This window comes from Lytechinus pictus, chromosome 13 (assembly GCF_037042905.1).
Source record: "Lytechinus pictus isolate F3 Inbred chromosome 13, Lp3.0, whole genome shotgun sequence".
In the NCBI taxonomy this organism is placed as follows: Eukaryota; Metazoa; Echinodermata; class Echinoidea; order Temnopleuroida; family Toxopneustidae; genus Lytechinus; species Lytechinus pictus.
Genome location: NC_087257.1, coordinates 8,347,501 through 8,372,578, shown reverse-complemented (window position 1 = coordinate 8,372,578; position 25,078 = coordinate 8,347,501). Strand labels below are relative to the sequence as shown.

The window sequence follows — 25,078 nt, the reverse complement described above, 5'->3', positions numbered from 1 at the left end:
TATTTTCCAAGTCCAGCATCCGGGCATTTGAGGATGTGTATTAAGAGATATGCGCAGCAACAACATTGGTTATAAATAAATAAATTGATTGTAAATGTAACATAATATATATTACCTTACCTTACCGCTGTTCCTTCTCTTTAAAGAGGTTGGATGTCATGGTTTTCTGTCTATCTCTGTCCATTGCTATCTTGCAGCATTCATTTATCTCTATATATATTGCCTATTAAAAATTGCAATTTTTATGCATATATGTAATTCCTAATCAGGGTCCTGTTTCACAAATACTTTGTAATAAAAAAATAACAATTTCTATCAACCAATCAGATTGAAGGATTTGTGTAGCTTTAAGTTATTGCAAATTTGTCATTAGTTTTATGAAATGGACCCAGATGAAAGTCAAATTTCATTGTATTCTTGAAGTTGCATTAGAATGTAATGTTACTGCAACACCAATGGACTTGTTACTACAAATTTCATGTTATCATTTTCAATACAGTTTCTGCAACCATCAAAGATCTTCGTCCTAGTTCCCTTCCCTTCATGATGAATGTTGTCAGGCATATTACACTGGTGGCAGTGGCTCAGCAAGCAGGTATGTTGAATGCAATTTTAGCTTTCTTAAAAGCAGTTATCTTGTATTTGATAGTCTGGAGTTCCACAATCAAATCAGAGTTGCACAATCTTACCAATCAGAACCAATTTTGTTCAAAATAAATTTCATACACCATTGATGCATAGTAGGTCATCTTTGTATCATTCACAGTAAACTGTTTGCTTGACAATGTACAAACAGTCAAGGTGGGTGCTTCATAAAGGTGTTCATAAACTTGCACATGAATGATGCATGACTGGAACACGTTCTTAGGTGCTAAGTAAGCTACATCGGGATATGGAAAAGATTACCAGTTGTGCGTTTAAGTCATCTGTAACTTACGTACAGCTTTATAAAACACCCACCGGGGCTCCGTAACACAAAGGTTTGCGATGAATTGCAAGTATGAAAGAACCACACTGATTGGTTCCCAGTCAGTATTTTAAATAGAGTGCGCGTGCAACGACGATCTTGATTGGTCATTGGTATTTAGCGATTGATTGCAAAACTTTGTGTTACAGAGCCCAGGTCTTGTAAAGTGCATGTGAATTGTATCGGATAGAATGGTCTGATAAGATGGAGGCTAAACTCTGTCAAATTTGATCAATCATTTGCTTCAATTACATCAAGTTGTTGAATAGTCTTCTCTATTTCCCATTTCATAGGTCCTCTTCCTACTGCTCACAGTCGTCAGAAGTCTTTGAACGACAACATGGATCCTCACGTGTTGATAGATGCTATATCGGCATGCATGGCCCATGAAGAGAAGGAGCTTTGTAAGACAGGACAGCTTGCTATGACGGTCATCGTAGAGACGGCAGCCGCCGTGATGGGTAGTAAAGCAAGGGTGAGTTCTCGATTTTAGTTGAGGACATGTAGTTAATTGGGAAATTTTAAACTTTTTGAGAGGTGCTTTATGAATATTGAATTATTGTGATTATTACTATTATTTGTATTGTCATTATATATTATTCTCCTTTTGTTATCAATTTTATAAGTTTCAGTATTTATTCTATTCGGTGTTAGACAAAAGTTGTTTGTCTCGTTATTCCATCTGTTCATACCGCAATCCGCTTTTGCAGATTTTTTGTGGGGATGCGTTAACTTGGATGATCTCAATATCCATCTTCCAAATCTGTGTCCTAATTCTGTGAAAACTGTAGAATTAATAACACCAATATAGGTTCATGGATGCAAGTATGATAAGCATATCATCACTTTCACCATTTTCAGTGCAAACTATTGAGTACATTTTATTAATTTTCATAGTTTTTGTGGGGGAGGGGGGGGGGGAGGAAGTAGCATGGAAGACAGTTCCACTCAAGACATTACCCTCATACCCATTTCTCACATAGGAGTGTCAATTACTTTGTCATTGATTCACATTTGAATGGCAATTGATTGATTCAAGCTTTTTAGCTCATATCAAGGAGTCCTAAGAATTCAATCAGCAATATCTGCTTTCTATTGCAGGCCTGCCAGCTATCTATCTTTGAGTATGTCGCTGATCGTATGTGTAACTGCTGCTACGAGCGAGCCTGGTATGCTAAGCTGGGCGGTTGCATCGCTATCAAGTTCATGATGGAGAACATGGATATGTGCTGGGTCCAAAGCCATCTCTATCTGTTCCTCAAGGCACTTCTCTTCGTCATGATGGACCTTACTAAAGAGGTGAGTACAAAATTTATTACATCAAGTTACTTCCCCATAGATCATGTATCTTCAGAAATGCTAACCCTAACCCTATGCTGCACAATATGGATCAATTTTGTACTGTAAGGATATTAACGCATAGAGTAGGATTTTAACCCATGACTCTCTGATAAACAGATGTGGGTCAGAACTTCTCCACTATAACACCACCACCAATTATGATGATGATGATAATGGTGGTGATGGTGATGATGATGGTAATGAAAATGATGGTGGTGATGATGGTAATGAAAATGATGGTGGTGATGATGATAATGTTGATACTGATGCTGCTGATGATGATTTTGATAAAGATGATGATGATGATGATGATGACGATGGTGACGATGATGGAGATGATGCTGCTGATGATGAGGATGATGATGATGATAATGATGACGATGATGATGATGATGGTGATGACGAAGCTGATGACGACAATGATGAGGATGATATTGTCTATCCCTCATAGGTATCTAGTGGAGCCTTGAACATGGCCAAGAGCAACGTCGACCTGGTATTGAAGCTGTGTGCCACCCCACCCTCGGGAGCCGACGCTGAGAATCCTAAGCTCGCCGTAGCCCAGCAGAAAGCATTCCATGATGTGACCAGAGAGTTAGTCAGGGAAGTCACTTCACCAAACCAGACTGTCAGAGAACAGGTAGGAAGAAAAAACACAGGTGGTCAATATTCATAGATCAGAAATTCCGTAAAGTGGTCACATTTAGATTATAGACATACAGTATTTGAAAATAGCAGCACTGTAATGGGAAGATTTCCAATTAACTGAGTTAGTCTGAATTATATTTGGTATGAAATTGCCATAAGAAAAGGGTCAATCATCGGAAGAAAGTTACAATTATATTATTTATATACTAGCTCTAAATGCTTGTGTGACCTGTTTTCATGTCTCTATTTATTTTATATTGATATGTTGAATGTATAAACTTAAAAAGAATATATTACCATACGTTTTCTTCTCTTCTAGGCAATGGATTCCTTGCGATGGCTGGCCGATTTCACCAACAAGAAAGTGATGGAGATCATGTCTCCCCATAAGGAGGTGCTGGCAGACATGATCCCTCCCAAGAAGCACCTGTTACGTCATCAACCTGCTAACGCACAGAGAGGATTGATGGATAGCAATACATTCTGTACAACGTTAGAGCCGAGACTCTTCACGATGGATCCAACCATTCCAGAACACAAAGTATTCTTCACCGAGGTATGTTCATTTTTTCAGAACATTACTGTTTCCGTATTTTATGTTTCCACAATTGGGAGGTCATAGATTCAGGTATTACATTGTATCAGTATAAAGGGGAGATCACTCTGACCACACATATAGAGAGATTTGACCCTCTCTGATTAATCATAATGATATTAATTTGATATAACACTTTTATTTTGTATTAATTTATATTTGAAATGTTGATGCTGTGGAATAAAGCAAGAACAACAGTGAGATTGAAATTATAAATCAAGATAAGAATATTAAGAGTTGTAATTGAGGTCAATCTTTCACTTGAAGTTGATTAAAATCAAATTTACCTTTTGAAATGGCCATGCTCTTGTATTTGATAATAATAATCTTAATAGAGTGGTTCATATATATATTTTTTTAATTTGCTGTAGGAAAATTAGTTTTATCACAAGGTAATTGGTCAGAGAACAAGTTTTATGTAACTCATTGGGATTCCCCTTTCACAATATGAAATCTTTAGATTTAAGGTAATCAACCTTTACTGCACATGAATGATACAGATTGTGAAATTTATAGCTATATGTTGATTAATTGATTTAAGTTACCATGCATTTCTTGTTTTATTTGCGTATGTGTAGCTGATGAATCTATGTGAGACTGAGGACTCTGGTCTTGTCAAGCTACCCTGCTACAAAGCCGTTCCATCTCTTGTTCCTCTACGCATCAGTGCACTGAGTAAGTTATCACCTGTCGTGTTGGTTGGGAAATACAGTTTCGTGGGCAATTCCGTAAATAGCCAAAATTTTGGGATGTCAAACCTCCCATTTTTTCCCCATTTTCTGCTCAAGCCATGGTGATTTGAGATCATAACAATTTTTTATATAAACAAGAAAATAGACAATATCAGGATGGCCTAACAAATTTGATGCATCAAAAGTATGTCTTTTCGCTTTGTGTAGATGTTCTATCTCACAGCCCTTTAAAAATCAATTATATTTCTTGTGTAAAGGTAGGGATAAACTTGTACAAATATTTTTTGTTTTTTGTTCATCTTATCTTCATAAAATTGGTCTAGCATCTTTTTATTATTACCAAAATGATGGAAAATAGTTTGAATATACTGTACATATTTTAAAATAATATCTTTCTTTGTATGGCTGCTGTTATACATGTAGCATTTGTTGGATGATGTGATGTTGACCAGTTTTGCAAGATTTTCATTTCTTTGTTCTTTGATGCCCTTGCTTCATGTCGGTACATCCCTCAAGCAAGGGAAAGAATCTTCAAGATCCTTTTGTCTTGCTGGTTCCCTGACATTTGCTCCTGCGACAATTGCTCCACTCTAAATTTCACACACTAATCGAATGACTAACTTCAACCCTAGGTTTAACACGATTCCCTACTCTAAACCTAATCCTAAACCTAACATGAAACCCTATTGCAACCCTAACCCTACATCTTAGACAAAATTAAGCCCAGAGCAATTGTCGCAGGAGGAAATGTCGTGTCACCGTCTTGCTAAAGTGAAGTGAAACAATTTGATGTATACCTGTTTGACCATCTGCTTTTTCTTTATTGTTTGCATAGATGCCCTTGCTGCCTGTCGGTACATCCCTCAAGCTAGGGAGAGGATCTTCAAGATCCTATTCAATGCTCTTAACTCCAACGTCAGTGAGCTGCAAGAAGCGGGAGCTAAATGCATGGAGAAGGTAAAAAGTTATTTAGTTTCATTTGATGATGATGATGATGATGAGGCAATAATGATGATGACAATGATGATGATTATAATGATGATGAAGATGATGATGATGATGATGATGATGGTGAGGATGAGGATGTTGCTGATGATGATGATGATGACAATGCGATGACGACGATGATTACAACAATGATGAGGATTATGATGATGACAATAACGACAACAGTGATAATAATGATGATGATGATGATGGTAATAATAATTACTTAACATCAATGTGTTTCAAATTCTTATGTCCTATTACACTGTTGACAATGATTGTTGATTATTACATATTACATAAATTTGCCATGTTTTGTGATATTTGTAATATGATCTCGCCTATCCAATTTATATTTGTGATCTCTCAACCACTTAGAAAAGCAATTTGCAATTTTGCGGTATATACACTTAATACATTAATATTATTATTATTATTTATGAATTGGATATTTTCATGATATTATTTGTCGCCCTCAAACAGTTCATCTCTGGTCAGCCTGTTGAGATGGAGTTGGTACATACCAGTGTACGTCCACTGCTTCTAATGCTGGGAGATCACCGTACATTGAACCTCAACGTTATCCAGAGACTGCACAGCCTTACACAACTCTTCCCTAACGCATTCAATGAGAAACTCTGTGAACAAATGCTGGTAAGATCATTTCTCAAGTATCATTATTTACAATTTTAGCAGATTTGACAGTAAGGAAGCCATCCATTCCTACATTTGCATGTGCAATTTGTGAAATTTAGCGAAACTTTTCAAATGTCACATCTTTCTTAATTCACATCTGATTTTGATGTATTTTCAGTGTTGTTTGATTTTTCTCTCTTCCTTCTAATCAACTTCTTTTCGGTGTGGACTTTCCCTTTAAGCTTTAAAGGGATGATCAGGGCTGAGGATATTTATATCTATATAAACAAAGTAAAATTCACAGAGCAAAATGCTGAAAATATGATCAAAATCGGACAACAAATAACAAAGTTATTGAATTTTAAAGATTTGCATTATTCCGGTTCTAGGCATGTCGTCATGAATATTCATTACACGGACTGATGATGTCACATCCCCACTGTCCTTTTTCTCATTTTATCACATGAAATCATAATTTTTTCATAAATGTGTAAATGATGTGTCTACATTGAACTAAAAAAGTTGCAGCAAGAAATAACTAGTAAAGTTAATCAGTTGTCACTCCAATTGTTTTAGTTCTTGGTAGAAAATTTTTGAATAAACCTACTTTCCTATAATAAAATACAAAAGAATAAGTGGGGATATGACATCATCCGCCCACCAAATGAATATTCATGAAGACTTGCCTAGAACTGTTTCACCGGAATAATGCAAGCATTAAAATGACCACCTCAATATTTCTTGAGCATTTAATTATGTGCAAAGTGAAATGTCTTAATTTAAAGAATGAGGAAATGCTCAACTGTAAGGTGATATCGCTGTTCTGCTCTAGGGTCACCTGAAGAAGTGGCTGGAGACGACGGTCATCAGTCAGAAGAACGGTCAGAAGTCGACGGACAGTCTCAAGATCTGTACGGCCATCCTCAACATCTTCCATGCCATCCCTGCAGCCTCGGCTAAGATCCTTGAACATCTCCTGACGCTGGTCATCAAAGCCGAGGGCGCTCTTAATATGGAGGTGAGTAGGATATCAATGCCAGTTGTAACAATTTCAAAATGAGTTTGCACAGAATCCGATAACACAACCGCTTAAAAGTCTGGATGTATATATAAAAAAAAGTGTACCAAATGATTCTGGAAGAATTTTTGAAACTAGCAAAACAATTCAGGCACAATGTCAGGTATTTTTTCAAGCAATAATAATAATGATAATTATACACTGTCCCACATGTGCTTATCTGTGTTGGTTAAATCAGTGTGAATGTTTTACCGGTTAGATTTCATGATTTCACAAAGTTTAGTTAATGAAACCATATCAAGATTTACTATGATACAGTGACTATTAACCTTGGGTTTACAGACTTTCTCATGATCATCACTGTTTACTGCATCTACATTCATTTTTGTCTCACCTGCATAGCAGAGTGAGACTATAGGCGCCGCTTTTCCGACGGCGACGGCGACGGCGGCGTCAACACCAAATCTTAACCTGAGGTTAAGTTTTTGAAATGACAGCATAACTTAGAAAGTATATGGACCTAGTTCATGAAACTTGGCCATAAGGTTAATCAAGTATTACTGAACATCCTGCCTGAGTTTCATGTCACATGACCAAGGTCAAAGGTCATTTAGGGTCAATGAACTTAGACCATGTTGGGGGAATCAACATCAAAATCTTAACCTACATGTAAGGTTAAGTTTTTGAAATGTCATCATAACTTAGAAAATATATGGACCTAGTTCATGAAACTTATACATAAGGTTAATCAAGTATCACTGAACATCCTGCATGAGTTTCACATCACATGACCAAGGTCAAAGGTCATTTAGGGTCAATGAACTTTGGCCGAATTGGGGGTATCTGTTGAATTACCATCATAACTTTGAATGTTTATGGATCTGATTCATGAAACTTGGACATAATAGTAATCAAGTATTACTGAACATCCTGTGCAAGTTTCAGGTCACATGATCAAGGTCAAAGGTCATTTAGGGTCAATGAACTTTGGCCAAATTGGGGTATTTGTTGAATTACAGCCATAAATTTGAAAGTGTGTTGGTCTAGTTCATAAAACTTGGACATAATAGTAATCAAGTATCACTGAACATCCTGTGCGAGTTTCAGGTCACATGATCAAGGTCAAAGGTCATGTAAGGTCAAAGAACTTTGGCCATGTTGGGGGTATTTGTTGAATTGCCATCATATCTCTATAAGTGTATTGGTCTAGTTCATAAAACGTGGAAATAAGAGTAACCAAGTATCACTGAACATCTTGTGCGAGTTATAGTAGTTTTCAAAATCAGCACTGCTGCTATATTGAATCGCGTGATGCAGGTGAGACGGCCAGAGGCATTCCACTTGTTCTCTAAATTTGGTCGTCCCACCATATTAGCTAAAACTTTCAGGGTAGTTTTGTAGTTCTGCCCATATTTCTTCTCTGACAGCCTAAATTTGCACTTCTTTGTATGTTCATTGCAGCTGATGACAACAGAACAAAATTGAGTATGTGTTTGTTCATACAGTGGTGCTCAAAAGTTAGTGAACCCAACCAGAAAATGAACATATTTAAAGTGTTCATGTTTTGCCATGTTTTACAACTGTGACTTAATAACTCCTTACAATCCCTCTCATAACCTAAGGTCGGCCAGCTTATCCTTACTTGCTGTACCACAATCTCATAAATTCATGGGGGATCGATCATTCTATTATGCTGGGCCATCCCTTTGAAATAAACTTCCAAAAGACATCCGCAATATTTCTTGTCTCACCACTTCAAAAAATTCACTGAAAACCTGGTTATTCACACAAACTTATAAGTAATTATAATTCTTCCCCCTTTTTAATTTTTAAGTGTCATTTTGTTCTTCTTCTTTCTTCACTGCGCCATGAGCATCTATTGATGATGGATACCGGCACATTACAAATGTGCATATTATTATCATTAAGTTGCAGCCGATGATCACGTCATTACAATCTGGATTTGAATTTGCTTTTATTCCTACAGGGAGGCTCTAACTAGACTGAATTTCGATGTCAGTAGTCCTACCACTATTCTGAACTCTGATCGCTAAGATTTATCGGTTGTAATGTTCATTTCAAATGTTATAGCAATTTCTTTTAAATTCGGATAGCGATGAATCGCATAGTGTGTTCCGGGCTTTACAGTCTGTGTTGATGTATTTATTCCTAGGTTGGTAGTCCATTTCGTGAGCCCCTGTTGAAGTACCTGCTGCGCTACGCTCAACCGACAGTGGATCTGTTCTTACAGGAGGCTAACCTCAAGAATCATCAACTCAGTCGCATGTTCAATGTAAGTGTAGTCTTTCCTCATTTTGATTGTACATCTATCTATGTGGGGGGCGTCGTGTTCTAGTGGTTACGACTCTCGTCTTTCAATCAGAGGGACGTGGGTTCGAGTCCCAGCCATGGCGTGTTTTCCTCCAGCAAAATATTTACTGTGCTTCACTCAACCCAGGTGAGGTGAATGGGTACCTGGTAGGATTTATTCCTTGAATGCTTTGATACTTGTTATCATATTATTACTCCAGTGGTAGCTGAGCCGCCATATTGGCGTTAAAGCGTCAAGGAATAAATCCTACCGGGTATCAATTCACCTCACCTGGCTCGAGTGCAGCACAATGTGGGTAAATTTCTTGCCGAAGGAAAACATGCCATGGCTGTGATTCAAGCCCTCGTCCCTCTGATTGAAAGACGAGAGTCGTATCCACTAGACCACGACGCCCTGTATTTGTATAGTGTAACTTTTTAACATCTGCACCAACACATACTTAACTCTTTGTCAGCCTATGAACACTATAAGAACAGTTACATCAAGAGTCCTGAGTAATTATCACTGACCATGATATGTGTTCGGTCTTTATTCACAGTATTTGTTGAAGCATGAGTTAGCCGAGCCTCTGAGAGCGGCCATTCAGAAGAACCCAAGCAAGCTCATCAGCCTAGCATTCAGTAAGACACAGGTAAGATATCATTTAAAGCCATTTTAGGGGGGGGGGGGAATCAATCATTGATATGTAACGGCCACCGCACACCTTACGACTGTTTGCGATCCGATTTTGGAACAAATCGCATTTTGCTCATTTTCTGAAAATGTGAATGGAACATATTTTATTTGAGGTTAAAATCAATTGAAAGAATACTAATATAACCATTTTGAAAGATTGCAAGCCTTTACATGTATTTTGGAGTAAAGGCCAAATTAGTTTCAAATCGTAGCCAATCGTACGACTGCTATGACGTCATTACGACTAGATATTAAATTCGCTTTTATTCTAAGAAGGATGATAGCATAGTCATAGATTTGAGCATAGGTATTCGTACGATGATTTAGAACATCACAAAGTAAGATATTCGAAGTCTCAATATTAGCATCAAATTCTACTACATTTTATTCTGAAATCGGGTCGCAGACCAATCCTAAGGTGTGCGGTCGCCTTTACAGGGCTTATCCCTGAGCAGTGGTGTAGTAGAATCAAATTACCATCAGACTCTGACCATTTCCATCAGTTTATAAAACATCCCCAAAATAATGATAATAAATAATAATAGTCAGTTCTTGTATAGCGCATAACACATTATGAATAACGTCTCTATGCGCCTCCAAAGGACTTGGATATCATTACCCTGGCTGTAGCTCAAGCAGCTTTTACGTGCTCGGCATTTCAAGGAATAAATTCCTGCCAGGTACCCATTCACCTCACCTGGGTTGAGTGCAGCACAATATGGATTAATTTCTTGCTGAAGGGAACTACGCCATGGCTGGGATTTGAACCCACGACCCTCCGTTTCAAAGTCCGGAGACTAATCCACTGGGCCACAACGCTCCATAGTGGCACTTAACGTTGATGTGTGTGTTATCGGATTCTTATACCCAGCATGTTAAGATTTTCACTTCTAGTGCAGGAGATTGAACATTCTAGCTTCTTACCATGTATATTGATGTCCAGTGTAGGCCATCATCTGACTAACTGCTATCTGAGATTTAGGAGGACTATGAGCCGATGTACATGTATCTGCTCTTGTGTGTAGAAATTTTGATGCTTGTTGACATGCATCAGCTGTGCCTTGCGTTTCCTTTCACACACTCCCTACTGTGTCCAACATTGGCATTGACCTCAGTTTAACCTCAAGTCCAGAGCTTGAAGATTACAGACCCTGCTGGCCTAGTGTGCCATGATATGATAAAATTTCAACAATATAATTGAGTACCCAAATGTCTATAACAGGTTCTTGCAGGTTTCTGTAAATCTAGTAAGTTTATATGTTTGTATGATCCTTGCAGCCCCCAGCTCGCCCTACAAACTCCGCAGAGAAGTTCCTGCAAGAGCTCCAGTACCAGTCCATTCGGATTTGTGCTACCCTCGTGAAACACGACAAAGCGTGGCTCCCACAAGCACCTACAGTGGTAAGATTGCATTCTTGTATAGTATACAGATATTGCCTACCTAGAGTTTGAATGTAACATTTCATTTCCCAGACGGAGTTATATTTTTCCCAAGGGATTATATTTTGCTTGAATGCCCGAAGCGCGCAGCGCTGAGGGAAAATATTCTCCCGAGCGAAAAATATAGCTTCGGAGGGGAGTTGAAATGTTATTTATTCAAAAGATAGACCAGGCACTATCTGTTATATCAAATATTTTATGTAGACTCGCCATCAGTCTTCATTTGTAATTTGGCTTTATGATAAACTCGAAATGCAGCTCTGATCCGTCTACGTCATAATATAAAAGTTTAGGGAAAATACAGCTAGTGCGTTCTTCATGTAATCAACGCTTAAACACTGGCACGTACAAAAAGTAAATTACCTGAATTCGCAACTTATAATAATAATATAATGCCGCAGTCTACAATTCGAACCATTTATATTCACTGAGGTGATGTCAAAACCTCGAATATAACAAATGCGATCCTTGCAGCTATTGTCACGTGATAGCGTATTGACCTATCACTGATTTGAATTTACATGTATTGTTAATTATACAAGTAGAGTATAAATGCATATCGTTTCTGTGCTATATAAATGGACCATATTATTATTATTGTGATCACTATTATTTTCATTATTATTATAATTATTATAACAATTACTTATGAAAAGAGTATTACTCCAACCTCAGGGCTTGCCTCAAAGTAAAAGAATGATTTTATTATTCCTAGCATTACGCAGAACTTCAAATGAAATAATTTTACTTCTTGGAACTTTCCTATTTAATTCAAAAAGCGATTTATTAAAAAATCTTGTCGTATTGGATTGCATGGTACATTGTATGTGCTCGGCTTCACATGTACATGTACATACATGTAACAAGTCATTTTGAAACAGGACCAAGATCAAGCATACAAATACAGAAAGAGCTTACTCTTACTCAAATATCTCTTCCCTACTACTAGTTTGTCCATCTTCGGCGGATCTGGGTATCGGATGCATTCCAGGAACGTCATCGCCATGACAACGTAGGCGTTCATCACTGGGAGGAGCCTAAACTCCTCGTCAAGTGTCTGCTCAACTATGCACGGTAAGTGGTTGAATCAGCTCACAGTGTATTCATATTTGTGAAAAGATTTGAAACATTCCTGTAGTTAAGATACACCAACATGGTGGCCTGTATTATATGGGAAGAATTTTGCTTAGTGTTCATTGGATTTCTATTTTAATTTTGTTTTGTGACACATTTGTCCATTTAATTGTCTTGAATCTTGAAGAAGCACAATTCTATAAAGTATATAAATCTAACACCTATAAGAAGTTACTGATGTGATGTGAAAAAGTGTAATGCTCTCCAATTTCCGCACCTTGAGTAATTCATAAAGTGAAGCAGTAATGGAGACAAATGGAGGTCCAACCTACAAAAAGGTTGAATATTTCATGAAATTGCCCATTTATAAAAAGGAGTAAATATCTTAGGAATGTACCAACATATGAAATGTTTAGAAAGAGTCTGAAAACACGTTAATTTAGCAGTTTGTAAACATTTAAGAACCCAAAAGTTCTTAGAAATAAGCAATTTTTCCTATATTTTGCGCTATACAAAAATGTTTCATTATTATTATTATCATCATCATAATCATCACCCATTATTATTATTAAAGATTATCAAAAAAGGATTCTGTTTATTTTTTCTTTGTGTCTACAGGCAACATACCTCCAATGTTGAGCTTCTCTTTCAGCTGCTTCGAGTCTTCAGCAATCGATACCTGCCAAATTTCCAGTTCCTTAGGACATTCCTGGAAGAGACTGTCGCACAGGTAATATTTCTATCGTAATTCTACTATGCTTTTTAGAACTACATTTTCTACGTTTATTTTTTTATTTATTTATTTATTTACATCTATATGTATATAAAATTTGTATTTACATTAATTTCAGTCTCAATTAAAAATACACATAGTCCGAGAACATAATACAAGGAACTATGTATGAGCAAAAGTAAAATTGAAAATGATTTTGGGGAACTGCCTAAATAAAGCCAAGAGGCATTTTACATGTGCATTCATTCATTCATTCATCGATCCATCCATCTTTCCACCCACCTACCCATCCATCCGTTCGTCCATCTGTCCGTCAGTCTGTCCTTCTGCCCGTCTGTCTATTCGTCCGTCCGTCCATCCATCCACTTACCCATCTATCTATCCATCCGTCCATCCATCCACCTACCCATCCATCCATCTGTTCGTCCGTCAGTCTGTCTGTCCGCCCGTCTGTCCATTCGTTTGTCTGTCCGTCTGCCTATCCATCCATCCATCCTAATGTTCTTTTTTTCATGACTTCAGGGCTACAGCGTTGAGCAGAAGAGACACATCTTCTTCAAGTTTGTAGAGTTGTTCCATGATAAGGGCTTCCCCCAGGAGTTGAAGGCCAAGGCTCTTCAGTACGTCATCATCCCCATGTTTGCTGCTTCATTTGATAAAGGAGAAGGAGATAATGTAAGAATTACTTTAAAGATAAATGGAAGTAGTTGAATTTAAAGGAGAATGAAACTCTTGGAGCAAGTTAGCTTTTGTGAAAGCAGAAAAATCAAAGAATAAGATCAACAAAAGTTTGAGTAAAATAGGACTAGCAATAGAAGAGTTAAGAGCATTTGAATGTCGAGATCACTAATGCTATGGAGATCCTCCCATTGGCAATGCGACCAAGATCTATGATGTCACAGATGAACAACTCTCCCCTTTTGGACACTGAAAATATACCCCAAAACATCTCTTTTTGCTCATTCTAATCATATGACAAACGATTCATCAATGATATAATGTTGTGAAACCTCTGTACTTGTCCTCTCATAAAGAGAACACCTCACCTTGTGATAGACTCTATAAAAGTGAGAATATAAGTGAAATAAGTACTAAAGTAATGAGGGAGTTGTACGTGTGTGACATCACATATCTTGGTCGCATTGCCAATCGGAGGATCTACATGGCATTAGTGATCTCAATATTCAAATGCTCATAACTTTCTTATTATTCATTCAATCTTCCTCAAACTTTCAACAATATGTTTCTTTGATTTTTCTCTTTGATATGGATTCAGCTGGTTTCAAGGGTTTCATTCTCCTTTAACACTGATTTTAAGAGAAAGTCTGTAAAACAAAGATTAATTGTCATTATATTGTAGTGGATACTGGTACAGTAACAAAGAAATGAACTTTGTGAAATCTTGAAATCTAAGCTGAAAAATCTATCACACTGAAGATCACCAGCGCAGATAAGCACATGTGGGACAGTGTATTATTATTGCTTTGGGAAAAGACCTGGTGGGTGTTTCATAAAGCTGTTCGTAAGTTAAGAACGACTGGTGATCCTTTCTTGTGGTAAATTGTATATCCATTGGCGATGGTTTAGCGCGTGTCACATTGTGTTTGATGTGAACTTGACTTATTAGTCTAAACAGGTTGTTTGACCACCCAAGAATTAAACTATAAGATAAAATTGTACCTTTCAATCAAAATGAATTTATTATATATATCAATATTGCCATTATCGAGGCTCACAAGCTGTCAAAACATAAAGTTCAATAAACCAGTATCAATAAGTTTTGGAACAATCTGTCTCAATTCAAATTAGTATAATGTAAATAAACTAAGTATTGTGACCTGCTATTCCTATTCAAAGGAAAGAGCATAAACTCTGTGTGTGTTTATGAAAACAATGTATATACTATACATATACCGACTTTATATTATGGGGAAAGTTCAGTTTCTCAAGTCTTCACTCATCACCCGGTGTCAGACGCAAATGGATGAGCAGTGCCAAACGGAAGACGATATGAGGATGAACTCGCGAATGTGATGAACTTGCCAAACTAGAAGAAACCGGATAACCTACGGATCTCGGGACTTTCCCGTGGATAACGTAGCAATCGTAGAACGTCGTAAGACGTCGAAGAGGCCGTGAACGTCACAAGACGTAGGACGTAGCTAAACGAGGAGAACTTTGGCGATACATGGAGACACGGAACGTCAAAAGACGTGGATAAACCATGGAGAAAAACGGCCGTCTGGAAGAGAATACGCAAGGATTAACAGCCTACAGTCCATATCATTTCTGTTATTCAAATGGCTTATAATAAAGTAAATGCAGAGTACATTCAAGCAGGTCACTGAACTTTCTATACTTGCTTTCGAGTACATAATAGCAGTGTCCTAACTCTGAACAAGTGAAACATTAATCCTAACAAAGCGTCATATAAAAATCTCCACTCTCCTTAGTTGACAAGTGTTTAACATTTGTAGTAAATAGACTAATTGTCTTGATAAATGACAAAATAGCTTTCAAGTTAAAAATATTGGACAGTTAAGTCACTTCCTAAAACAATCATTTCATGACGTGTGTAAGGCATAAAATGTATCATAAAGTGTATGACATAAATATAATATCCGATATCTTTACATGTATGTCTTATATCTTAGTCTTTAAATAGCATAATTATCCTTCGTCATGTTCAATTGTAATACAAATTAACATAACAGTTTCTAAATGTTATCAAAGCCTTCCATAATTATATGGTAAAATAAAACATCAACTTACAGTCTGGACCTTGAATTCCAACCAGTGAACCAACCACTGCTGGCTTACATGCCACTCCAAATATCAAAGGCGTGGCACCAAAGTGCTGGCTTTCCCAGCCAAGGAGCTGCTGAAAGGTGCTGCTGCACCCTATGCTTGCTTATCTGCAGTCTGCTGAGCATTTGCTTGCATTGCCCTATGCAGTGCACACACACAATAGCTATCAAACACAGTGAGGGGTTGCCTACTCTAGCAGTCAGGTTTGGTCTATTCATAAACAAATTAAGGAGTTACTCAACCAAGTAGGCTCTTCCACTGGCTAGTAAAGGGGAGTTTGAATAAGCTTCTGACAGCGCGTAAGAAAGGTTCACCAGTCGTTCTTAAAGTCGCTCTTATCGTACAAACAACTTTATGAAACGGCCCCCGGACATCATGATTGTATGTCATGCTTGTTTTGCTAATTTCTTGGTAATTGCTTAGTTACATGTAACTACCCTCAAAATCCTTTGGAACTCTTTTTTTTAAACATACAGACACTTGGTTGGTGTGATTTGATTTGATTGTGTGCAAACTCATTTTTAAATCGTTACCACAGCAGGCATGTATTTCTTTAAATTTGAGAATTCATTGGTTAAGAATTTTGTTTCTCTATTTTTTTTTCAGTTGATAGGCGGACCTCCTAACCCTGGTCAGGATAGCCCTGATAACCTTGTGAGTGTGTTCATTAGTGAGGTCATTGACCCTTGCTTTGTTTTCTTTTTTTTTCAGTTGATAGGCGGACCTCCTAACCCTGGTCAGGATAGCCCTGATAACCTTGTGAGTGTCTTCATCAGTAAGGTCATTGACCCTGAAAACCCGTACGGAACGTCGGACTCTGTGAGGATCCTCCTGCTTCAGTTTGCTGCCCTCCTTGTTGAGAGAGCTGCCCCGCACATCCATGATGCTGCTGACAAGTAAGGCACTCTTTTAAAACTTTGCTGAATTAGTTAACAATTGCTCTATGAGAAAGCCTTTACAGTCTATTGTATTATTCTAGATATGGATGTAGATCATCATCATCATCATCCTCATCATCATCATCACCATCATTATCATCATCACCATCATCATCATCATCATGATTATCTTTGTAATCATCATTATCATCATCATGATTATCCTTGTCATCATCATCACCACCACCACCACCATTTTTATTGCAATCATGCTTGTTTATTTATTTTGCAGGAAGCAGGGCACCAAGCTTCGTCGTCTGATGACGTTTGCCTGGCCATGCCTCATTCAGAAGAACTGTGTGGATCCCACCACCAAGTATCACGGTCATCTCCTCCTCGCTCACAACATTGCCAAGTTTGCCATCCATAAACGTATCGTCCTACAGGTAAATTCATTTGAAAATTTATGGTTAGATTAAAAATGTCAGCATAAAAGCAAAATAGTGCCTAAATGTACATGCTGCAGTGAAAAACTTGATTGACGAAGGTACCAAGATTCTTTTTTTTTTTTTCAAGACCATACACACTACCCAGATTCAGGACAAATAGATTAAGAGACAGTGCAATCCCATATCTTGTAAATCTATTGAATAATGTATAATCATTTTACACACCCAACTGAATGTTTCCACCATGTCCACTGGCTGTTCCCAAATTTGTCTATTGTAACGTACATTTGATATTCATATTTTGTTTATGTTGATTTATACATCTATAGGTAAATACAAGCACTTATTTTCAAGAACTCATCTGTTTTATATATGCTCTTTTGATTAAACTACTCAGGCACTTCTTTTTTATCCAAATACTCCTTTATAACAAAACATTATTTCATTATGACAAATCATACCTACGTGGATAATTTCATACTTGTTTCTTACATAAACAGTACCTGAATGTAAAAACAATGCTAAATAATGTTTTTCAAGATGTCATTTTCCGTGATTGTTGTACTGTTCTGAATTACTTTAGTTGCACTGACTCAGAAACATGTATCCCAATATAACTTGTTTCTTCCTTAGTTTTCCATTTGTTGTATTATAATTACTATTACGATAATTTTTTTTCCATCTTTGTTAAATACCCAACCTCTAACTTTGTTCCTGTCTCCCTCTCTTCCTCTTATTTCATTCTGTCTTTCGTTCCCACATGTTTTCACTACATGTACTTTATTCTATCTCTGAGGCTTTCTTCTCATATGCTGGGTATTTCAAATAATTTCATATATGTATAATTATTTTGTAGAACAATTTCATTTTGATATTTGCCTATTTTATTCCAATTTGTATATTTTTTAAATGTCTGTATATACTGTACCATTTGTAAACTGAATGTGATTCAGCCTTTGGCTGCTATTTTCAGTGAATATTGAAATAAATAAACCATTCAATCAAGTTTGCAAAACACATGTTTGGAAAGAGAGTTCCTTGAAATCTCATGCAGACATCTTGGTGAAATGATAAATGATGATCAAAAGATTTACTCCTTGATAACTGTACAAGTAATTAAGCCAGAGAGCACAGGTTATTTGGGGTTGTTTCACAGAGAGTTACGGTTGAATTAGAGTCATGCTTAAAGGTAAAAGAAAGTAGTTGCAGCAAACAATTATTTCATGAGAAAGTCTTTTAAATCAATTATATATAGGTTAATTGTCACCATATTATAATATATCTAGATCTGGTACTTGAATGTAAACTTATCTTTGTGAAATCATGAAATCTTGGCTCAAAATCGATATTTTTGATGATCACTAACACAGCAAAGCATATTTGGGACAGTGTATTAATATTGTTTGGAAAATGTTCGACTTTTGATGGGATTACGCATTTTCTTCGCAAGCCATTTTGCACATATTTTATATTTATACGTGCAGACACTTTGGTGGTAATTTTATTGGATTCTGTTCGAACTCATTTCAAGATCGTTTACCACAACTGGTATTTATCTTTAAATGCTGACACACACACGATGTGTAACACGTAATCTTATTGATTTATACGCAGCAGCACGCATCCTCTTGGCATGATTTAATCAATGCGGTGATGCCTTTTATATTGCACGCAACTTGAAATTTATGTGCGACTCTAAGTCACACAGAAATCTTTGTGATACACCCTGTATATCTTCAGGGCCCTGTCACATAACACATACAATCAATTCCACAATTAAGCACAACTGTAAGCCTATGGCAAACCATGTACAAACAATTACAATCAATCGTAAATATCGATCGCATCTCTCTATGTTACACCCCTCCCCCAGGTGTTCCACAGTCTTCTCAAGGCCCACGCTGCCGAAGCGAGATCCGTCGTCAGACAAGCCCTGGACATCCTGACTCCTGTACTCCCCCAACGGATGGAGGATGGGAACGCCATGCTCACACACTGGACCAAGAAGATCATTGTCGAAGAGGGTTACACGATTGCCCAGCTCGTTCATATGCTGTAAGTTTACTCCTTTCTATTTGTCGGTATCTGTATTAGATTTGATAATGATAGAGCCTTAATAATAATAATAATGATAATAACTACTACTACTCCTACTACTACTACTGCTACTACTACTACTACTACTACTACTACTACTGCTACTACTACTACTACTACTACTACTACTACTACTACTACTACTACTACTACTACTACTACTACTACTACTACTACTACTACTACTACTACTACTACTACTACTGCTACCACTGCTACTACTACTACTACTACTGATGACGATGATGATAATAGAGACATTCACAACATGCAAAAACAAATTTACCGTATTTAGGGTGCTCAAGGCATAAAAGCTTCCATGGTAACAATACTCAACATCCAGTCAAAATAAGGATTCTGTGGTAGTTACCATTGGATGGCAAAATTACTATAAAAATAACATGCAACAGGCCACTGAATTTTAGTTCTGCTTGCAAATTTCAAAAATTGACTGAGGGAACTGTCTCAAAATGGTTTTGAAAGGCTGCTTAAAATGCACTTATAAAATGGTGTTTGCCATAAAGCATTGGAATCGCCAAAATGATAACAAATCAACTCAGTTATTCTGAAGGTCGCATGCCCTGCACATAGATAAGAATGTATGAGATTACAGACAGTTTCAGCTCATTTGTTATATTTTTAATGTGACGGCATTTGAAGAGCATACATGTATTCTTGAGATCAGTCGTTATATCATGACATTCGTCCTAAATTTCATATAAAGAATAATAATAATAAGAATAGGCATTTAAATGGCGCCATCTGTCTAGAAATATTCTATTCTGAGGCGCACAAGAAAAAGAAAGAATGAGAGAGTTTGGAAGAGTGTCAAAGCACCAATAACTAATACCGTTAGAAAAGATAAGACTTCAGTTTAGATTTGAAAGTCTCCAGTGACGATGTAATTCCTAAATTCAATGGCAAATTATTCCAAAGAAAAGGGGTTGTGGCAGAGAAAGCTCGCTCACCATTGGCTACACGTGTTTTGAATATGACAGCTCATGATGGTTATTTCTAACTTTTCTCCAACTTTATTAATCTTTTATGATCAGGGAATAATTTTCCTGGTAATGCATCGCAATTTGCTCCATATTTTTTTAAAGACTGCTACGCACAAAGTCTTTTTTATAGCATATTTTTACATAGGACTTTACATTACTTAGTTGAGAGCTTTTCTCTTATGACCAAAAATGCTATTCAAATTTGTAAAGCAAAATTATTCCCAGATGATTTGTTTTGAAAACTAAACCTCTGACCTGCAGACAACTTCTTGTGAGGCACTACAAGGTGTACTATCCTGTGAGACACCATCTGATCCAGACCATGGTCTACTCCATCCAGCGACTGGGTAACACTCCCAACGCTACTCTAGAACACAGGAAGCTGGTGGTGGAGCTGGTCGAGGTTATCATCAAATGGGAGGTACAAAGGATCAGAGAAGATGAAGGGACTGCTGAGGTACATGTATGAACTCTTCTTTAACCGCTGCCCTTATGTTAGTGATGCTGTCTTCAGGTTCTCTGTATTTTACTCTTTTAGTGTCACTTGTTATTAATCTAGTAATAGGCTAAGTGTGAAAAATTCTGTTTAGTAATTGCTTTGACATACAATGTAGAAGAAGCAAGTACTTCCTCAGTTTTCAACCAATGCCGCGAGACTTGACACACATTATTGGTCAGTTCTTGGAGTGAAGAAATGTTTGAATTTTTTATGGAGCGGATGTTGCCTTGCCACTGTAATGACACTTTATAGCAATAAAACAGTAAAAAATGCAAGAGAGTTTATGCATAATAGGCCATAATATCATAGCGCCCTCCCTCAAAGGATATACGAATATAAGTAAACAGAGTTGTCATGAGAGATGTGCCACCTGCAGATCACCATCACATGCGAGGCAGTGGCTTCAGTCACTATGATGGCGGCACGATGACGTCTATGCATAAGATTAAATTCAAAAGTTTGGTTCCCCACATAAGGCCATGATGATGCAGGGGTATTAATCACCTTCAGTGACATATCAAGTTGAATTTAAATAATTATTATTGAAGTTATTAATGTTATTTTTTTAGCCCACACCGATTGAGGAGCCCGCTGTTCCAGCAGGTGTGAAAAGGACAGCTTCCTCGGATCTCCCGGACCCTAAGAGAGTGAGACACACATCGTCAGGATCGGTAAGTCATTTTTCTGACTTCGGTAGATTACAGAGTCAAATTATGCTTATATATGTGAGTAATGGTTATGCTGGTTCCTCAGTTAACTATAAATATAACATGAGCATCTGATTAAAACCCTCATCAGTCATTCTACAATAAATGCAGGTACTCAGAATTTTTTATTTGTAAAAACAAATGTAAGTAATCTGTGAATCTTCACCTATTTCACCACATTTCCTAAATCCAGAAAACAGGCGGTCAATCTCTTGCCCCTCATCTTTGAAACAAACTCCCTCTATCGTCCGAAACATCTCTTCGCTTGACCTCTTCAAAAAACATCTTAAAACACACCTGTATAACTATAAACCTGAACTTGTCTTATGCCGTTAACAGCGCTGTCTATCCTCTGGAAAAAGCGATATATAAGTCCAGTTATCATTATAATTATTACATTGTCTTTTATTCTACTTTAGACTGTGAGAAGCATTACTTCCGAATCAAGCAAACCGATCGAGAAGGTCTACTCCGATGCCGTGGTAAACTTCCTGATCCGGCTAGCGTGTCAGGTGAACGATAGCAGTAGTACATCAACGGTTGGGTCACCCGGGGAACAGCTCTCAAGGAGATGCATGGCCCTGCTGAAGACGGCTCTTAGACCAGACGTATGGCCCAACAGTGAACTCAGACTGAACTTCCTGGATAAGCTCTTCTTGTCAGTGGTGAGGGCTTGGAATAGTGATTAGAAGAACTTATGATGAGGAGGATGGTGGTTGTGATGATGATATAATGATATTGATCATGGTGATGAAGATGATGATGATGACGATGATGACGATGATGATGATCATGTTGATGGTGATGATGATTATGGTGGTGGTTTTGATGATGATGATGACGACATTGACGACGACGATGATTATGATGGTGGTTGTGATATTAATTATGATTATATTGTTGATGATAATGCTGATGATGATGGCAGTGTTTGTGATGATGATTATGATGTTGATGGTGATAATGATGATGATGATGATGGTGGTTTTGATGATAATGATGATGATGATGGTGATTTCATAATGAGGAGGAGGAGAGTGATGGTAGTGGTGATGAGGATGATGATGATGACGACTATGATGATTTACGATGATTTTGATGATAATAGATTTGATGGTGATAGTGATGGTGTTAATTTAGATGATGATGTTCATTGTGGTGTTGATGGTAATGATGAGTAGGATTATTGTGCAGACCCTAATTCCTTGAACCTGTGAAAATTACCGTTTTGTATTTGTATTTCTTTTCAAATACTCTGGCAAAGGATACCCAAGCTGTTGCAAACTACGGAAATATCTGTGCTGGTCTTGACGTCTTGAATTTCCTTCTTGGTGTTATGGTAAGCCAAAATATCTCCACTTGTTACATAGCATTACATTTGCATTGCTGATTGTAAGTTATTCCATTCCATGTTGTGTATTGTCATGCGTGTATTGAAATTAATTGGGCTATATCTTATCAATATCATGAATAACATTCAGATTCATGCTCTCTTGCAAAAGTTTTTGGCAGTTTTACTGCATCACTTTCTCAGCAGTTTCTGGTTAACTCTTGTTTACCTGGGGCCCGTAACACAAAATTTAGCAATGATCTTAGAACATTTTTCTATGATCGATTCCATTGACTACATGTACACTGTACAATCAGTCTTGAAAATCAAGGGTACGATCAATCGCTAACCTTTGTGTTACGGAACCCTGGAGTGATTTTGAGTTAACAAAATATGAACACTCGCTGATAATTGCATCGGTGCTCCAATATGACTGCATAACTGATCATTTGCTTCTCTTGTAATAGAGATCTGGATCCAGTCTTATAAAGAGTTACGATCGATCTGATCAACCATAACTATGGAAAGCTCGCGACGCCAGCATCTAAAATGCATGAGTATTCAAACGGTTTTCTACTTGATGATGTATATTCACACATCCATCGCTGTCTTGACAGTTCAGTGTGCTCCTCTTTGTTCTCAGAGGACATTGCGCAAATTTCCTGTAGGAAAAATTATGACGATGATGGATTTCCATGTAGTTGAAGTTAATGAGATCAATCGTAACTCTTTGTAAGACTTTCATGTTACTGAGCACTGACATGAATTCATCTCTGACCTTAATTATTATTTTTTCTTTGTTGTCTAGGACAAGCCGACAATCCTGTCGAGTTTCAAGCCTCTCCAGCGAGGGATTGCGGCCTGCATGACCTGCCCGAGCACCAAGGTCATACGATCGGTCCATGCCTTGCTCGTCAAACTCATGAGTACATTCCCAACAGAGTCAAGTAAGCTTTACACACATATATGCATGTAACCTACCAACTGGGGACGGGTTTCAGGGTGGGAAGTCACAAAGCCATTGGATGAAATGTTTTCCCATAAATTATTTAGATGTGACCTGCCAGGGCCAAGGCCAGCAAGATGTGTGCTCATGGCTGCTTGAAGTCTTATTGATATCTTTAATATCTTTATACCTTCCCACCCTTAATCTTTACTCATCACACTCAAAATTAGCTCTGTAAATGGTCCTATGTACATGTAGGTGTCTGTCTGTAATCTCATGTTTGCTGATCAACAAAGCTAATGCTGTGGTGAACTTGCTCTCTGAAATCAATGTGTATTTTCCAGATGAATACTCACTGAGATATTAACTATCATGTTAATTATTTCTTCATTTATCAACAATATTTTACCACTTTCGATATTCCCCCTCAGGTTCTAATATATCTGTACAATTGCTAAGTTATCTTAGAGACACATTTAGCACTACTGTACATAAATGTCAAAATAAGTTATTTCCATGATGTGTATTTTTATAAAGTTTTTTTATGAGTTATGTTCAAGTTGGACTTCATATCCTCTTGTAAAAAGAGCTACATAAATTCAACTATTATTATTATTTATTTGTAAATTTGTATTTCAGGTACATCAAATGTGGCTTCAAAGTATGAAGAACTTGACAGTCTGTATGCAAGCGTTGGCAAGGTCATCTACGAAGGCCTTACTGCGTATGAGAAGTAAGTCATTTTACGTTTTGACATTTTCGAATCTTTTGAAAGTTTCAAGGTAAATAACCACTAAGCTTTGGAGAGTTATATATGAAAAAGTGATTATACTGACATTACTTATCTTGTTGAGATATGTTACAAATGCTCTACTTTGTAGGAGTTTTGTGAGATCGGCAATATTGTATAGGAGCAAAATGGAGAAAGGGGAAGGGGCGACCGAAGAAGACATGGAAGAAGCAAGTGGTGGAGGAGAGTAGGAGGGTTGGGTTGAGGGAGGAGGATGGTCAGAGGGGAAGGGGGTGACTGAAGAAGACATGGAAGAAGCAAGTGGTGGAGGAGAGTAGAAGGGTTGGGTTGAGAGAGGAGGATGGTCAAAGGGAAGGGGGTGACAGAAGAAGACATGGAAGAAGCAAGTGGTGGATGAGAGTAGGAGGGTTGGGTTGAGGGAGGAGGATGGTCAAAGGGGAAGGGGGGTGACCGAAGAAGACATGGTAGAAGCAA

The 25,078-nt window shown here is 37.4% G+C and overlaps 1 protein-coding gene across 1 annotated transcript in view; it reads left to right on the top strand.

Annotated features, from left to right (window-relative positions):
- Positions 1-25,078, top strand: part of LOC129273947 (transformation/transcription domain-associated protein-like) — a 96,481-nt gene that overhangs the window by 29,100 nt on the left and 42,303 nt on the right. Inside the window, exons 25-48 of the mRNA XM_064108802.1 lie at positions 500-595; positions 1,261-1,442; positions 2,069-2,266; positions 2,760-2,948; positions 3,276-3,512; positions 4,130-4,226; positions 5,079-5,200; positions 5,714-5,884; positions 6,699-6,884; positions 9,058-9,177; positions 9,755-9,847; positions 11,170-11,292; positions 12,281-12,405; positions 13,024-13,135; positions 13,661-13,813; positions 16,658-16,842; positions 17,117-17,270; positions 19,147-19,328; positions 20,633-20,828; positions 21,440-21,541; positions 21,997-22,242; positions 22,842-22,916; positions 23,716-23,854; positions 24,493-24,586. Of these exons, the coding sequence (XP_063964872.1) occupies positions 500-595; positions 1,261-1,442; positions 2,069-2,266; positions 2,760-2,948; positions 3,276-3,512; positions 4,130-4,226; positions 5,079-5,200; positions 5,714-5,884; positions 6,699-6,884; positions 9,058-9,177; positions 9,755-9,847; positions 11,170-11,292; positions 12,281-12,405; positions 13,024-13,135; positions 13,661-13,813; positions 16,658-16,842; positions 17,117-17,270; positions 19,147-19,328; positions 20,633-20,828; positions 21,440-21,541; positions 21,997-22,242; positions 22,842-22,916; positions 23,716-23,854; positions 24,493-24,586 (3,577 nt within the window). The remainder of the gene's footprint in view (positions 1-499; positions 596-1,260; positions 1,443-2,068; positions 2,267-2,759; positions 2,949-3,275; positions 3,513-4,129; positions 4,227-5,078; positions 5,201-5,713; positions 5,885-6,698; positions 6,885-9,057; positions 9,178-9,754; positions 9,848-11,169; positions 11,293-12,280; positions 12,406-13,023; positions 13,136-13,660; positions 13,814-16,657; positions 16,843-17,116; positions 17,271-19,146; positions 19,329-20,632; positions 20,829-21,439; positions 21,542-21,996; positions 22,243-22,841; positions 22,917-23,715; positions 23,855-24,492; positions 24,587-25,078) is intronic.